Here is an 18809-nt window from a genome sequence, read left to right on the forward strand (position 1 = left end):
TGTGTTTCTTTTGCTCCTCTGCTGCTTACTTTCTAGCACAGTTCCACTTCAGTTTGCTTTGCCTTCTCTAACCTCTCCAAAGATTTTATTCCTCCCCAGTTATGATTCCATAACCTCATGGGTGGCTTCACTGTTAGCCATCTGGGAAAATAAAGGATACTTCTGAACATGGCACAGTTTCCTACCTGTCATCTTTAAAGGAGATGTCCAGATGAGGTCCGTCAAGAAAACAGTTGACCAGTCACTGGAGAGATAGCTCACCAGCACTCCTAGCTGATCAAGTGACCAGTAAAGAGTGGACAACACACTGGTGATGATGTTGTTTATAGCTGTTCCTATGGTAACCCTGAAGATTGTGATGCGGGGGCAAGAACAATATGATGTCATATTTTTGGGAGGTGGGAGGAGAGGAGGAGGATGATCAGTTCACTCTACCTGGGAGACAAGTCATTTTCACAGGTGCCTTACTCACCTGTGGGTGGGTAAGGATCCTGTGACTTGGGGGTGGAAACCAGTTCTGAGATGCCAAGAATTACATTTTCAGAGTTAATCATTTGAAGTCCCTTTGAAAAAACTCATTCTGCCTTCAAGTTTCATAAGTTCCACTTTGATACTGTGTCATGTTCTGGAGACATAAAGCCCAATACTATCCAGTTTTCCAGTGCCGGTGCAGCCATGCCAAGGGGACATTTGTTTCCCTACTTTGGGGCTGCATTGCGGCTGCATTGATGCTAGAAAGTTGGATAGGATTGGGCCCTTAGAGCCCAATCCTATCCACTTTCCTGGGAGTAAGCCCCCTTGACTCTAAGGGGACTTACTTCTGAGTAGACATGCATAGGATTGGGCTCTTCACCACTGTTGAAAGGTGGGCTCAGGGTACTGTAAGATCAAGGAATCTTGTATTGTTCCTGGTAGCTTTTTCTGCCGGTGTTGCATTGAGGGCTTCCTTATTGTCTAAGAGGCCATGTTGTAAACCAGGAAGTCCTGAACCAGGTTCAGCCCTTATCTCTTCTAAGAGCCCATTAGATGACCTTAGGTAAGCCACTCTCTCAGCTTATTATTATTATTATTATTATTATTATTATTATTATTATTATTATTATTATTATTATTATTATTTTATTAATTTATACCCCGCCTTTTTGCCCAACGGGCACACAAGGCGGCTTACAACGCTTTAAAAAATATAACATTAAAAACAATCATTAATGTTGATTAATGATCGGATGACCTCTCGGATGATACTTGTTGGCAGTGCTTGCCTACTTTCTAAAATGAACAGCCACATTCTTAACATCTGTAGACATAAATACATTTAGTCCTTGCTACCTGTGGATTTGCAGCCTGTAAATTTGCTGATCTGCAGGGATAAGGATTAACATGTACCTTGATTTTTTTATCGTGTGTTCTCAGCTGTCGTAGACTCTACTGCCTTCAGAAGGTCTCTGCTAGCTTCCTGAATGCAGCAGAGACCTTCTTAACTTCTCTGCTGGCTTCCTGAGGGTCTCTGCTGCCAATCTCTGCTAGATTTTGAGGCTTTCCCCTGCTTGCAGGTAAGCTAACTCCTCCCCCTCACCTGTTGATACTATTGGATCAATGATTTATTATTCACAGATTTGCTATCCTCTGGGGTTTTCAGGAACCGAACCCCAAGGGACAACGAGAATTGACTGTACATACAGAAAAATAATGACATTTCAGCTCATACCTCTGCAGTTCCTTCAATCCTTAGTCGAGCCATTCTGACATTGGTATCACCAATTTCAAAGGCTTTTTGGGAGTATCTTTTCCCTCTTGGATCTGTCAGGCCTATTTTTGGTGGAGCTGTGCTCGCGCCCCATGTAACCACAAAGAACGTGTCATTTCCCACAGTTCTGTCAATGGACACAGTACCAGACAACCATTCGGAGGGACCGATGCTTTGGCTTGTACTTTCGAGCTGTTAAAAAAAATGATCCTTTTATAAGTAGTGTTTATTTTATTTCATAGAAAGCAAACAAGTCAGGTTTCCCTTACATGTTGCAACAATACATATTGTTTTAGCAGAACACTTAATAATAGTTATATATACAAAACTGGGACAAACTCTTGACCGAATGCAGTTGATGATCAACCCAAACAAGTGGTTGAAATCTCAAGTTACAAAACTCAATTCACAAATGAAGAGAAGAAAATGTGCCATACATGTGACATGGAACAGAGTTAGAGAAGATATTCTAACTCCATGTGCCAAATACTGGGAAGTGCAAGGAAATGGTTTTCTAAAGAATTAAAACTTCCCGTAAATCTGACGATTGAGTCTACAGAGGTGCCCCCACATGGCGCAGACTGCTGCCACCACATCCAAATTTATACTGGTGAGCAAAAGCTTCAAATGCTCTGTATCCACATGTGCAGGTGGGGCCTCTTTATCAGGGGATTTGGCATCCGGGGTTTACCCTACTGCAAATGTCGAACCCTTGAATTGCCCTCCCTGCAGACCTCCAAGATGCAACTGGAACCTTGTTCTGGCTGTGTCTGGGAGGCTTTTGGAGCCTTGGAGAGGCCATGCATCACTTTGTAGCCTCTCTGAGGCTCAGAACGACTCTGGATGCAACCAGAGCAAAAATGGGCTCCGAAAATAACAGATTTCCTAATCTACAATTTTCAGGATCTGCGGGGGGGGGGGGGCTGGAAATGGAACCTCCGAGGATAAAGAGGCTCCATCTTTACAACTGAACTGGGGCCAGTGAGGGTCCAGTCCTATCCAACTTGCCAGCGCTGATACAACCATGTGCCACATCCTGTGGTTAGGGGTGTGGGAGTCACAGAGTCCTCTCAGGGTAAGGGAACATGTTGCCTTTCCTCAGGGCTGCATTGCACCTGCATCAGAACTGGAAGGTTGGATAGGATTTGGCCTTGAATTTGGCTGTTTTTTTCTTTACTCCTCCAAAAAATCCTACAATAATAATAACAGACTATTTATTTAAAAGATTTGTGGACTGCAGAATTGATTAACTCTCATTAGGACAATTCAATCACTGTAGAGAAAGTGTGACAAACACGTTGGCTGACTGGGAGAAATCTCCACTGAACTGGTGATGAAATGTGAATTGTAAGAATGTTTGTATGGGGGACTCATCTAAGCCCTTTCGTTATTATTAACAATGGCAAAATAAGAACTGCTCTCATATACGTAAATGCTCAGATGTCAGCAAGATTCCACACAAAAGTGCCCAAACATCTTATTTATTTGAGGACTAACATCTATGCATCACTTTTACACAAGCCAGTTTTGCTAATTTTCTCTTGCTTCCTCCCCATCTTCAGCGCAAAACATCAACCTCAAATATCCAACTCCTTAAATATACACATACATCCTACCCTTTTAAAAAAACAACCAAAGAAAAATCTCAGCCAGCCCATGAATTTTAAGTAACATGTGCTTTGGCTTTTAGAATCAGCTCATTTTTTTGCTTCTGTAAAAATATTGTATTTATGTATACAATATATGTAGACGTAAACAATGTCTATACAATGTATGTATTTGTATCATTGATGTGATATTTGAGACATAAAAATACAATTTTTAAAAAACGTAAAAGTTTGATTAAAACTCCATGGTACTGGGGGGGAAAAAACACCCGAGCCTTGGGCAAGACATAAACAGCAGCCTCTGTGTCGTGCTGGGGAGCTGACATCTGCTCAGGGAGCAATCTGCTGATGTCTGCCTGCCACTTGAGAAGTACCAGCTTGGAATGATGTACTCTTGAATTGTAATTCAGTTAATCATAATACTTTGGACTGTAAGTCTGCTGGCAGGAACTTTTTTTTAACATTTGTGTACATGCCTACCAAACTGAGAAACAACAACAACAAGCGAAGCCCAGCTTGCTCTTTGAAATTCAGACCTGAATTGATTGTTGAAAGACAGATCCACTTCCTGACGAAATTCCACTGTAAGCGTCTATGAGGCCATTGGAATCCAAACTGTTGGTGGCAGCAAATTTCAAACCTCCTGTAACACAATACAATAATCAGGAAAATCTGTCAGCTGCAATAAAATCTAAAATACACTTGGAGGTAGGGAGGAGGCGTTTTGGGGTGGGAGAGGGCGAACGGCGGGTGTTCCCGGGGGTGGGTGAGGAGCAGGAGGCGGGGCTAGCAGACCATATCTGCTGCATCCTAACCCTGTTCCCAGACAGCCCAGGGCAGTCCCAGACTGCTTGGATTTGTGCTACAGCTCGAGGTGGCATAGATCCGAGCAGACCAATTGGGGCTGCTGCGGTTTTACCTGGGATAAGGGGAAGCGATTCCCACCGCCCAGGGGCTGAGCCACTTGCAGCCCCAATCCTGCCTTGGATGCAGCGCAGGCCTGCCAGCCTGCCTGCTCCAGGGCAGGTTTGGATTGTGCCCAATGTCCCTTTGCTCAGTGATTTAAAAACAGCCTTGCTGAGCTATAATGCATCAAGCAGACAACCAGTCTCTCTCCAGGCGCTTAGAAAGGCTGCACTCTGAGGAAGCAACCCTTCCCTTCACCAGGAGCCACAGCAAGGAGGAAAGTATGGAGGTGATAATCACTGCCATTTAGCATTCTTTCACATGCTCAGGGAAAGGGACGGGTTGCTTGCCTTGAAGTGAAGCTGTTCTAAGTGCCTGGAGAGAGAATGATTGATGGATTGTCAGCTGGCTGCAGTCTCTCCCATTAATGAGGCTATTGTTGAGGGACTTTCTTCCTTTCAAGGACCCTTCTCATTGTGTTGAGATAAAACCATGGGTAAAAAAATTCATGGATAATTAGGTTATACCTGTATGTGTATATATCGGGGGGGGGGGCTTTCAAAACTTACTGAGAGTTTTGTATTCTCTCATACTGCACAGAACTCTGGATGCATGAAACATGAGGATATAGGAACAGGTTGTCAGATGTTGTGTGGATATGTAACCAAGGTTCTCTAATCACTTTATATTTATAAAATAAAAGAGGTTTTATAATTTTGTAGGACAACTGTTGTAGTAATGCACATAATTTTCATATATTGTGGGGCATAAGCAACATTACAGAATTTTGGAAGTATGTAGACAAGACATTTAAAGAAGTTGTGGATTATAATCTATAGAAGCCTAGCCTGGAACACTGCGGGCTGGAAACAAGAGTCTTGATAAGGAATTCCTAACTTATTTAACATCGTTTGATATCATACTCCTGCAAGAAACGTGGGCAACAGAACCAATCCTTCTTGGTGATGATCAAACTTTCCATCTACCAGCCCACAGACTTAATAAGATGGGCCGCGCGCAAGCAGGCTTGGCAACATTAATTAACCCGCTTTTGTCAGTGACCCTTGTAGAGGCATCGAAAAATCTATGCAACTTATTAATCATCAAATTGGATATTCAACAGCGGACATTTCTGGTCTTTAATGTCTATTTACCCCCCTGTCAAAACAGCTTGCAGCGGGAGCAAGCTTGGAATTTTCTCTCTGAACAATGTAACGCGGCGTGCAGTATTTATCCCAATGCTACAGTAATCCTTAGTGCAGATTTCAACTCAAGAGTTGGGGACGGTACTGAGATCTTTCATAAGATGGCCTGTGAGGACTGCGAACCTTTTATTTCTACCCATGGACAGTTAGTGAGATTTTCCAAAGATATCTGTTTCAATGATGCCGGGATTTTCCTGGCAAATTTTAGCCTTCAGTTTAATTTGATTTGGCTTAATGGATTGCGTAACTTTTCAGGGGCTTCGGAATTTACTCATGTTTCACCAGCAGGTACCAGTGTCATCGACTATGTTTTAATTTCGGCTTCTTTTTTGCCTTTTGTTTCCATCTTTAAAGTCGATGACTTTAAACTGAGTGACCATTTGCCCTTATGTACTTTTTTTTAACATAGACTTACCTCGCATTGCTCCTCCACCGCGTTTTAGGGATAGTCCCACCTGTTTAGCAAAAATTAGATGGAACAATTCCACCCTCTCTGAAATCCAGTCGTTATTGAATAACTCGAGTGGTAAGATCTTGAGGGAACACGTCCTGACCCTAACAGAGCCTGAATCTATAGTATCTGCCTTTGAATCTCTAATGAACCATATTTATGTAAATGTTGCTAATCCAACGGTCGAGTCCAAAGGCAGGCCTAGTAATGATCATTCAGGATGGTATGATCAGGACTGCAAACGAGCTAAGGCTTATGCTAGGGAGTGTTTTGGGAACTTTAGAGCTAGTAATTCAAAGGAAGATTTGAAAATCTATTTTACAGCTATTGCTTCCCTGAAGGATTTGACTCAGTTCAAGCGGCATGAGTTTATTAAAAAGTCCTGGGATAGACTGATTCAAGCTACTACTTGTAACAACCATAAGTCATTTTGGGACATCGTCTCTAGAGCTTCCAATGAAGGTACGGGCAATTCTAATCTAATTTCTAAACATTCCTGGCGCCACCATTTCTCGGACTTGTTTTTTGATCCAGCAGTTGTCGGTCGTGGGGACCCAGAGATTTCTTTCTGTAATTTTGAGGCTTGGCCTGACGTGTCCGAAGGGGAAATCCTTGATTTAATTGTAGCTCTAAAACCGGGCAAGGCCCTGGGGCCTGATGCCATTCCTACCAACTGGCTCAAAGAAGATCCTTCGTTTTGGACGTCCATTCTGGCCCCGCTCTTTTCAGCTATCAATGCTTCAGGTCGATTCCCCAAAGTCTGACTTAAAGCCATAGTGATCCACATTTTTTAAAAAAGGTGATCCTTGCAAGCGGGACAATTTTAGACCTATCAGCTTAATTTCTGTAATCGGTAAGCTGTACGCAAAACTTCTCCTTCAGCGCCTTAACCAATGGATTACCCATTCTAACATCTTGGGTATAGATAGAACAAACAGGCTTTAGACAGGGGAAATCCACCCTGGATCATGCCTTCATTCTTCAACATTTAGCACATAAGTATTCCATCCAAATGAAATCAAAACTCTTTGTTGCATTTTTGGACCTCAAAGGGGCTTTTGATAATGTGAGCAGAAATCTTCTATGGATAAAACTAGCTCATATGGGGCTAGATCCTAAACTGCTTGCTCTTATCCGGGGTCTATATTCAAATACATCTGCCCTAGTCAGATATTCCCCGGGAAGTAATTGCACTGATGAATTTCTTACCAACAAGGGGGTGAAGCAAGGTTGTGTGTTGGCTCCTACACTGTTCAATCTCTTTTTAAATGATCTGGCTCCTGCTCTAGACACTGTCGACGGTCACCCTCCTAGATTGAGGGACTTGCAGGTCCCAATTTTATTATATGCTGATGATGCGGTTTTGTTTTGTTTTGTTCTGAAACCTTTATTGGCATGTCAACACGGCTTGCTATTAAAATTTACAATTGACACAGCAATTTGCATAACAAACTGGACAATTAAAAGCAGGATATCAAGTTATTTAAATTCTGACGTTACTTTAAGAATCTCAGATAAATAACTAGCCACAGATGCAGTCAGAGAAACACAAACATCACTCATGAACTTGGAAAGAGTAATATCAGAAGGGGTAAGATCAGAGGAAATCCAAGAAGTAAGGTAATGGTTACGAATATCACGGTGTACTGGACAAAAAAAGAGAATGTGAGACAAAAACTCAGGAAACTCGTGACAGAAGGGACAGAGCCTTTTCTCCCGTGGAATATTAAAAAAGCGGCCAGAATGGACTGCCGAAGGGAAAATGTGAAAACGAGCTAACACAAAGGCTCGTCTATGTAACGGGTTGGTTAATGTATAGAAATAATTAGGGGCATGATCGAAAGATGGGGCCAAACCAAAAGAAAGAGGAGAACAAGTAGGATTAAGGTTATTACTTAGATAATTGAATTCGGATGATAAAAGCTTGCCTTTTATCAATGAATATGCTTTAGAAAGACTCATATCTGCCAGGGATTCTAATGGAAGATCAAGAGAAGCAAGTTTGTTGTCTATCAATCAAAACCAAGAAAAAAAATAAGAGTCTCTTAACAAATCGTATAAAAGGGACCCAGAATGAGAATTTAAACACAGTTTAAGCCAAAATTTAAAAGTAAGTAACCAGGCTGTGGTTGTTGGAAGATGTATACCTAATTCTAAAATAATTGTGGAAACACGAATTGAATTTGGGATCCCTAGAATTCTACGAAAAAAGATGCTACAATCTGATCGATATCCTTGTTGATTACTTTAATCCATATTGGGGCACCGTAAAACAAATGGGAGAGAATTTTAGACTGAAAAACCTGACTAGCAGCAGGGACATACTGGTTACCTTCATTATAAAAAATTTTTGAAATTGCTTTGAGTTGGGGAGAGAGAGACGAAGTGATAGCTTTCTTATGAAAAGACCAGGAGAGTTTATAATGAAATATAAGACCCAAATATTATAAGACTGGACTTGTTTGTATATATTAGGGCCTATCGTCCATGTTATAGGAGACCAAGTGCGAGCAAATACCATAATTTGGGTCTTGTTTGAATTAATTGTTAGATCATTTAGTTTACAATACTCCTGAAATGTAGCTAAGATGCAGCGAAGTCCAGATTTAGTTAGAGATAATAATACTGCATCATCTGCATATAAAAGAGTAGAAACAGGGACCCCATTTAAAACCGGAGTAGAATGAATAGAAGAAGAAAGAAAAGAAGGTAAATCAGATAAAAATAAATTAAATAATAAAGGAGCAAGGATACATCCCTGACGGACACCATTGTGAATAGGGAATCTGTCAGTGAGAGTATTGGAATTTGGTATCCTAACCTGACAAAAATTCTGGGAGTGTAATTGACGGAGCAGAAATAACAAACGCAGGTCTATTCCCCATTTAAGTAATTTGGACCATAGAAGGGCTCTATTTACAGAATCAAAGGCCCCTTGGAGATCAACAAATGCAGCATATAGATTAGCTTTATTGTAAATAAAATACTTCTCTGCTAAATAAGTCAATGTAAAAATATGATCAAGGGTAGAAGCTCCTGCCCGAAAACCAATCTGTTCCTTTCTGGGGAGATTTTTAGAAATTGCCCAGGAAGAGTTTTTTTAAAAGGTACTTTGAGTACAATTTCCCAATATTTGATAATAAACTGATTGGGCGATAATTTGAAGGTAATGAAGGGTCACCTTTTTTATAAACTGGAATAAGAATAGATGTCAACCAGGCATCAGGAAAACGACCAGTGGCATTAACCAAGGTAAAAAAAAGATGCAAGTGGTTCCGCCCACCATTTGGGATTACTGGTCAAGGTCTCATTCAGAATGTTATCGGGCCCAGGAGCTTTACCAGGTTTTAAAGAAAGAATTAACTCATATATTTCATTAGGGGAAACTGGAGGCCACTCCAAAAGATCCTGTGGAATATTACTGGAAGGTTGTACTGGGGACAAAGATGAAAATTTTTTTGAAAAAAAGTCAACCCAAGTGACTGCAGAAATAGGTGGAAGCAAATTTGGGATTAAACGAGATGATCTGGAAACTAAAGACCAAAAGGCCTTTTGATTATGGGAAATAATTGCAGAGTATAATTGATCCCACATACGCAGGGCATATTGATGTCTTTTCTCGTCAAATAAATCAAGGCATGCTCTGCGTAAATAAAAATAGTCTCTTAAAAGTGATGGAATTGGATGAGAACGAATGGGGAAAAAAAGGGAGCGTATTTGTTTTTTTAATTTCCAACAGTCAGCATCAAACCAAGACTTGTGGTTAAAAGAAGCCCTTGGTGGCTGAGAGGAACTGGAGGAGCTAAGAAAATTAACTAGAGAATCAATTAAAGAATTGTAGTCTCTTATAGCTGAAGATGAAGAAGAAGGAAAAAGAAGGTTGCTGATAAGAACAGCAGTCTCCGAGTGACAAGTCCACTGGGAGAAAGCTTGCTGTGAAATAGAAGACCATTTATAAGATCGACTGGGGTTAGAAGAAAGTGAGGAAAAATGGGAAACATCATGGGGAAAAGAAAATGTTAATAAAAGTGGAAGATGATCTCCTTCAGAACGATGGCCCACTAAGAAGTCAGATAGAAATGGTAAGAGATCAGGGGAAACAAGGGCATAGTCAATAACACTCGGGCCTCTCACTGAAAAATGTGTAAACTCTCCTGGTATATCGTTACCTCTAGAGCCATTTAATACAACTACATTAGCAGAAGCACATAAATCAATAAAGGAAGCAGCATAACTATTAAAGGTTGAATCTTTGGAAACTCTTGGAAAATAAAACCAAGGAGGAATTTGGTCATCTGTAACCCAATTCATATGTTGGACTAGCGCAGTATTACTGGGGCCTATTCTAGTGTTGCGGTTATTCTGATGATGCGGTTATTTTATCTCGTTCTAGCTTGGGGTTGAAACACTTGATTAGAAAGTGTATTGAATTTTTTTGCTCTAATGAGCTACAAATTAATTACTCCAAGTCAAAAATTGTAGTTTTTGAAAGGTCCTGGAGACCAAGAGAGTGGAGATTTAATGGACAATGTAGCAGCGCAAGATGCTGCTTTGGGGAGCACCCAAGGCTTTTGGGGGCCTTGGTGCTTGGTGGGAGACACACAAGACTGTATCTTGTTGCCTGAAGGAGAGTGTTAAAGCAGAAGCACTCTGAGGGTTTGAAAGTTAGAACTTGAGGCAGCAAAGAGTTATAGCAATGAATAAAACAACAGACATATATAGAAGCGAGATGCAGAAGGAAGGCCTGATGCAGAAGGAAAAGCTTCTGGGATTCAGCCTTCTCTGACTTTTATTCCCTCTCAAACAATACACAACAGGCTGGGGTTTCCCATTCTCTGATCTTGTTTATAATACTAAGCTATGAGTCAATAGTCTGCGTAATAGGGAAATTACAAGGGGATGCTGAGATTCACACTGGCTATAACTAGCCGGCTCTCTAGCTTAACCGCAATACACATTCCTAGATATGATTCTCTATAACATCTTCTTGTTGACAGGCTACAGAGCTTCAGACTCAGCATGTCACCAAGGCCTTGCAAGTTTGCTCTGCGCAAGTGCAAAGTGTGCTTTGCTTTATTGCCAACATACTAAGGCTAAGGCTAGCGCCTCCACATAAACACTACAGACAAACTGTAGAACAGGTTAGGACATTCAAATACCTGGGCATTCTTTTTTCGCATAATTTAGCATGGACGTGCCATCGTTATATGGCTCGCTCCCTTGCTAAAGCCTCTTCGCAAGCCATTGTTAATTTTTTCCATAGCAAAGGTGGCTCATATATTCCAGCGGCGTTGAAGGTTTTTAATGCGAAATGTTCCCCCCAACTTCTATACGGGGTGCCACTCTGGATCCAATCGTTTAATAGCTCTCTGGAGCAGATTCAGTCAGTCTTCTTAAGAAGTACACTAGGTTTGCCCCGGTGCGTTTCTTATGAGGTGCTCTGTATAGAATCAGGTCAAATCCAACTTGAAACTTTGGAGTGGATTAGAGCGACTAAATATTGGCTTAAAATTTTCTACAACACTGATTCCAACACTCTTCTTTATCATCTTCTTGATGACCCTTATTTTACAGATAAATTTTGGAGTACAAAAATAAAACAATTGGGAGTCAAGCCTGATTTACTTGGCCATTTGTCACAAGATGAGGAGTTTAGGCTCATTAAAGAGAGATTCCTGGACATTCATACTTCCAATATTTTATCTGCTGCCTAAAAAATTTGTTCACCATTACACTTTCATTTACCGGTTAGAGTAGGGGAAATCCCCAACTATTTATATATTTTGGAATGTCCAAAAACTAGAAGGGCCTTTTCTATGACCCGTAGTAACTCCATTCCACCTGCTGTTCTCTGGGGCAGATTTAATGGTACTCCTCTTCATGAAAGGATTTGTCCATGTTCTCAGCGTGTTGTAGAAACGTTAGCCCATCTTCTTTTCCATTATCCGCTTCATTATGAAGCCAGGAGGAAATGTCCAGCTCTCCAACCCTATCTCAATTTTTTCTTGGAGGATTATGTTATATTGCAAGCCTTATTAGCTTCCACTGACCCTAACACCATTTTTCAGATAGCCACATTTATCTCGCAAACTGTGGCGTCTAACTTGAAGCGTGCCCCCATTTCTTTGAAGTCTCTGAATTCTGGGAGTTAATTGCAAGTTGGTATGTTATAAGTAAACGAACTTTTAGTTGTATGAAAGTGTTTAATGATTTCTTAACTGTATGCCAATAAAGGTACTGAAACTGAAACTGAGAAGTAGACAAGACATTTAAAGAAGTTGTGGATTATAATCCATATAAGCCTAGAGGTTCCCTCCATCCTCTTCTCAGGTGCTGGCTTACATCGTGCCGATGTGTTCAGTGCTGCTGCCTCTACCACTTCCTCTAAGAGTGAATTCTGGAAAGAAGGCAGAGCGGCTGGGAAACAAGGCAGTCCACTTTGGGAAGGGAGCAGCTGCCACCATGTTGCATAGCTGGCAAGACTTGGGCATTCTGCCTACTCACTTACCGGTCATGTCTGACAACATTTCAAGTTCTTTTGCAGCGCTTGGTCCCAAGGCAATGGTGTGAATTTTTGACCCACTTCTTTTTACTTCAGCAAAGCAAGAGCCAATACTTGAATCTTCTCCATCTGTCAAGAGCACAATCTCACAGCCTTCAGTACTTGGATACTGCCTTTGAAACACCTGTGTTAAAAAGAGTGTTTTAAATTTAAGCAAAAATAAAGAACGGAATGGGGAAGGCAGAGGATGCTGCTTGGAATTAAAATGTCAGGAAAAGTCTACAGAGCTCTACAAACATGATGTTCTTGTTTTCATTGCTCACTGGCATGGACTTGGACAGAATTCACTTTTCTACCTCCTGGGGAGAACAGGGCTGTGGACCACCCAAGGCAAACAAAGGGTCCGTGCACCCACCATTCCACAGTCCCATTTTAACCTCCAATGATTGCTATTCAGGAAGCAGCACATACACAAAGAAAAGCACTTGTAGAACATGTAGCTGGGCCCTCAGCATCCTGTTTTGACTAGGCACAAAAGGGTAGAGGAGGCACCCAGCAGCTCTAGCTGGGCATGCAAAGTGGCACACTTTAGCTTCCTTTCGTCAATTTCCTCTTTTTCCCCTCCTGTCTCCTACCTAGCCTCAAGTCAGTAGGATGCTGGCAGAGTACACAGGAATTATAGCCCTGCTGTGCTACGCAAGCTGCTGGCACCAGTTCTTCATTCTTCTTAACGCTGGAAGAGAGGAGGAGCATGTTCTGCAGCCACAACATGCAACACCTACTCAGGGCAGCTGCAGAGCAATATAATGACTATGGTATTTTTACACCTCTCTGTCTTTTGTTTTAGTCTTGGCCCCAGGAGGTGATTTTGGAGGACAAAGCCTTTTGTGTATCAGTCCAAAAGATACAACTGTTTGGATCTGATCTTTTTAAAAGGGTAAAGCTCGCTGCCTTTGTAAGTCAGGAACCCAATACCCTGTCCCTAGCAGCAGTGAAGGAGAAGCCTCACTACAGAGGTATAGCACATTTGCTACTTCCTAAGTAAAATCCTAGCTGTGTTCCTTATTCTACCCGCTATCTACAGACTGGTCAACCTCTGTTAGAGACCTTGGCGTGATTTGAAAATGATTACATTTTGGTTAAGAATATATGGTCACATTGTTCAGATTGTAACAGCCTGATAACTTTTATCTGACTCTCCCACCCATCAGGACATAGATCTTGCTAAAAAATTAAGATTGATGGGAATCAATACAGATTCATTAGGTGCATTAAGTCAAGTAGAGGCTTATAGAATGGTCAAGTTACATTATTGGACATAAAACGGAGGCGCTTTGATGAGAGGCGACGCTCTTGCAAGATGGTTGTGTGGAATCACTTGTGCATATGCTGTGATATTGTCCTCGTTATAGAGATCTTCATAGGAAATAGCTTGATCCATTTTTAGAAAGGATTCGAGGTTAGTTGAATTTGGATAAAGTGCAGTCTATCTTATCTGCTGAGACACCCAAAGAGAGTAGCAGTCTATTTAAACCAGATTATAAAGTCCCAAGAAGTGAGTTCTCCTGTCTCTGCACTCCAGGGGAGCTGGCTGGCTTATGCCCTTATGTTTATGTTGAATGTCTTATGCTGTACATATTATTCACTATTATGCCAATAAAGGTTCCTGCTGCTGCTGCTGCTGCTACTACTACTAATACTACATTTGCTCTTTATCTTTTAAGCAGGGGGAGAGGTGTGTGGCAGCACCAAGAAAGGGGAAAAATAATGAATTAAACTTGAAAAACTAAGAAAATGTTAGGACATTGCTGCAGGAATAAATGTCTTGTCCTCTCTTTAAAAGGACCAGATCAACATTCCTTCACTTAAATGATATCATGGAAGAACGTGCAGACAATCAATATGTTCATCTTGTGTTGAGTGGCCTGCAGAGGGAGCAGATGCTTTAATTCTGAGCTGGACTGTTTAACTCTTCCTTAGTACTTAATGATGAGCCTGGAGAACCAGATGAAATGAATGTGGGAGCTTACAACTAACGAAGAGTCATTCAGTCGGTGGATCCAATCATATTTCCCCAAGCTATTGGTTTTGTTACACGGGACGTCACACTTTCCCAGCATTCACACAGTACTATATTGTTGCTAGAAAAATGCTTCCTCTCCCCTAGCGATGATCAGGAGTGACACCCCACCCATGCCATTATGTGCATTTTCAGGATCTTTTATTGCCTTTCTAGGCATCCGTTTATCCTAAGTACAGATGGCCTTCAGTGCAGCAGTACTGGTTGCAGGGAGACAATAAGTAGCAGAGGTTGCAGTGTTCAACTGCAGTGTTCCTGCAGTTCAGGAACCACCAAGAGAGAATGGGAGCTTGCATCTTGTAGCACACCTATGCTTAAATCTTCAAAGATCAGCATGGAAATGATCGGATGACGTCACTGAAACGCGTTAGCACTTAAAATGCTCACACTGGCCCATCATACTACAGTGCCTGAGCTTCCAAAGCCACTATATCCATTTGTTGTTTGCTCCATGAAGTATATGTAAGCCAGTCATGGTACATATATCTAAACGCACTCTCCGATGAACAATGAACATTTTTTTCACGCACTGCTACTGTTTGGATGGCTCTTGAAACAAAGAAATGGAGCTTGGTAAGGTTAACAGCTGGGAGTCTGCTCGTATTAGATCCCCAACTTGTCCCAGGAAAAGTGATTCTTCCAAATAGTATTGAACACTACCAGCCCAATCTCACCCATCGCCAATGCAGCCATGTCAAAAAAGGGTGCACTTGCATCCTATGGTGTGGGTGTGTGATTGGACAGCCCGCAAGATGTAAGTGAAAACATTTTGTACTTATCTCCTTGCAGGCTGCGTGATCGCCAATAGGTCTCCCCAGACATATGCCACCTATTTTGGTGGTGTGTGTCTGAAAAGAGGAATGAGTGGGAAGGTTTACAGAGGGGATAAGATCTGGCAGATGCCACTGCCACTGGATCCACCCCATCCTGCCTCCTTTCCGCCCCATTTCCTTACCCCCTCCCTACCCAGAAAGGTCTTCCTACTCCTTCGCCCTCTCCACCCGTGGCCAACCCCACCACGGCTTTATTTGTGCTGGGGCGCCAGAAAAGGCACTGTTATCTGGCTGCCCAGCTGCGCAAAAAGGTGGGTCATGTTTTGTGATCACATCAAAGCATTCTACACTGCCAGAACACAAGTTCCAGGGGTGCAGCAGGCCCACAGGATTGGGCTGTAAGTTCCCTAGGTATGTACCAGTTCTGTTCAGCATGTCTGTATGGAAGATGGAATGTACAGAGGTTGAAACAGCTGGTTCTTGCCAGCCCTATCATGTTTGTGCAAAACCACCACAAAGGATGTACTGAACCTGGGCAAAAGCAGTGACGCAGCTGTCCATAACTCAGATGTCTGCAGCTCCAGAAGCCAGTGTAATAAAATGGGCTGGTTTTCCAATAATTGAGTTCAAAAAGAATTTTCCTAACTAGAAAATAAACAGCATAATCAGGAAGGGATAATGGGAAAATGTACTCCTTTACCTGAAATCCTTCACACACTCCTGAGCAGATGCTAGTTCCCCCATCTGCTACGGTAGGCAAATGTGGGGGGGGTCACGTGGGGAGTCCTCACTGAGAAGACGCCGGAGTCAGAGCTCTGCTACCCCTATCATTATTAAAGTATTGAAGAATGCATGCAAACATTGACACTTCTATGATGCTTTGGTATGTTGCTTTGGTATAATGCATATACAAGACTGTTTTTTGATTTAAAGGGAAGCCTAAATGAATATTGTTTAAAAATTCAAAAAGCCTTTTCTTGCCATGGGTTTCATGGTTCTCTGTTTAGTTTTAATTTGCCATACTAGCAATTGAGCTTGAGATGGAAATTCCAGCCTCATACTCCCTTTTCATGAAGCATTCACCTTATCTGATGCCTTGGCAGTTTGCCAAGAGACATTCCTTGAGACTGCTTCTTTTAAACTGCCACTGTTTGCAATTTCAGCAAAAGCTGTCTGCCTGAAGCTTCAGGCCTTCTGCAGGCAGAGAGAGCAAAATGGATTTATGCTTGTTTGTGAAATGCTAAGCACACAGGCTTTTTAAACATTTGATTTGTTCTAAGCACACATTTTCCCTATTAAGCTGCTAAGCATTTGCTCTGTTTAAATGATTTGTTTTAACATAAATGGCTGGCTTTCATGGCCTTGTCTCAAGAAGACAAAGGGGTTTTGGCTCAGCCAGCCCACCATGATGGGCCTGTTACCTGACGACGTAGGTATAAGATTGAAACGGATGACCGGAGGAGGTTAAGCAGTTTACTGCAGTGCTGAGGACCAATACCTAGCAAAGCTACTCAGGGTGTGGCCCTTCGGACAGAGGCCTGCTTTTATACTCTCTGGGCGGGGTTACATTAGCATGGTCACACACCATTATCATACGCACACAAAACAGACAGTTTGGCTACATTTCTCTCAACCGCACCCATGTCCATATTTGGCTAAACTTTAAACACCATTACTGTGCCACACGTTACTTTATGTGTGTGTGCCAGAAGGAGGGGCTGTGGGTAAGGAAAATTTTAATTTTCCTACTTTGAGCTCCGGCTTTAGGCCTACCATGCAGGCTGCAGCTCTTTTGCCCACATGCTACCTTCCTTTTCTTTCTGCTGGGCTCCTTCTGCTGCCTCTGAAAACCACTTAAGAATGCAACTCCCTTTTAGAAAGATAAGGCTGCATTCTAGGAGCTACCATCTTCTGGTAGGGGGAGAAGAGAGAGAGGCAGAATTTGTTCATCATGGGGTAAGTTTAAAAAAAAGGGAGGAAAAAGCCTTTGCAGGTTGCTTGGCTGAAGTGAGTTTATGTAGGAGAGACCCAGGAATAACCGTGCTGAATACCTCTCTCTCCCATCTCCTCTCCACCGTCTCAATGCTGTTCCACTAGTTTTGGAACATGTTCTTCCCTGCAGCCTTATCTCTGCCTGCCAATCACTCCTCCTGCTTCTGACTGATATGGGTGTGGAGTGGAAGAGAGTGTGCCTAACCAAGCCTGAGGAGGAAGGCAAAATCCCTGGGGACCGGGCTTCCAGAAGGCCGAAGCCATGACAAAGCAGACTACAGTACAAAACAAATGTATTAGAAAATAAATTTGGGTTCCTCAGTCTCAGCTTATCTAAGGCTGTGTTTCCGCTACAGCAGGGGTGGGCAAACTTTCAACTTTAGGGATCCTGGAGCTTGAACCATTGTGTAGGAGAGAGAATTTCAGCAGGTGCAGCTTGTGATCTGTGAGACAAGTAGCTGCTCCTAGTGAAATTCCCTCTTCAGTACAATTGTTAAAGGTCCAGGATCCCTAAAGTTTGGCCATCCCTGCACTACAGCATTAATCCTCTTTCAGTGCACTTCTAATACCCCAATGCTTTCTGGAGACTGTAGGGGGACCAACTAGGCAACCTGCATCAAGCCCATGCCAACTTTCAGCAGCCCTGGCCCAGACTGTAGCCAGGGTGGGCTCAGTGGGTTACCACCCCACCTAAAGTACTGCTTTGCCCCATCTAGGATTCTGAGGGGGGATCAGCTTTTTAATATGTGATATCACAAGAATGAAAGCTTGCTTTAAGAACAGCAACAATTGTAATTAAAAAAAAAGATAGAAAGAAAAACTCTTGCACAGGAGCTCCTGGTAAAATGTAGTGGTGGGCTACATTCCACCCACTTGCCCTCCACAGCCCTATTCACTTGGCTTCAGGTGGATTTTTAGTGATTACAAAGGTGAACTTGAAGAAAACACCCCATTAGCTATTAGGCTTGAAGGTGCTTAAACCCATTTTTGCCCAGCCCACAGGTGTACAGATTTGGTCCCTGTAGCATATATACTGCGTTGGGCAGAAATGGCTTAAAGGAGGTAAGAACTTAAAATGATTGTAAAAATATCTACCCTGTTACGCATTTCTTTCTTAAAGCACCATGCTATATTCACAGTCATGGTGGCTACAAAGCTTCTTTTCTGATTGTGCACATAGCATGGTGCTTTAAGAAAGAAATGAGAAGCAGGGTAGATATTTTTCACAATCATTTTAAGTTCTTCTTAGCTCCCCTAAGGTTAAAATTCCTTCACAGAAACTTACTTCACAGAATGCCAAATTGCTCTCCCTTCCTATAGTGCTGGTGCCTTCCCCCTTTCACTTAATCTGCCCATATGCCTGGGCCAGAATCAGTAGATCACACTGCTATCACAAGTAAATAAATAATGTCACTTCATTTTTAAAACAAGTTTTTAATTGACAGTTTTAACTTAGTATGAGCGAGATTGAAATGAAATGAAAATGTTTATCAGAATGGGATCATTTCTTTACTTTGAAGTGCTACTGTGTTTCTTCTGCCTCCGC

General features: G+C 42.1%; 1 protein-coding gene across 1 annotated transcript; it reads right to left on the bottom strand.

Moving 5' to 3' along the window:
- Positions 1-1702: 1702 nt before the first annotated feature.
- On the bottom strand, positions 1703-17073 carry LOC136648456 (calcium-activated chloride channel regulator 1-like). Its single transcript, XM_066624568.1, has 6 exons — positions 17045-17073; positions 16390-16448; positions 15972-16033; positions 12425-12602; positions 3891-3997; positions 1703-1939 (listed from the first exon to the last, which is right to left on the bottom strand). The coding sequence occupies exons 1-6, from the start codon at positions 17071-17073 to the stop codon at positions 1703-1705; spliced, it is 672 nt and encodes a 223-aa protein (XP_066480665.1).
- Between the last annotated feature and the right edge of the window lie 1736 nt (positions 17074-18809).

This window comes from Tiliqua scincoides, chromosome 4 (genome assembly GCF_035046505.1).
Source record: "Tiliqua scincoides isolate rTilSci1 chromosome 4, rTilSci1.hap2, whole genome shotgun sequence".
Lineage (NCBI taxonomy): Eukaryota > Metazoa > Chordata > Lepidosauria > Squamata > Scincidae > Tiliqua > Tiliqua scincoides.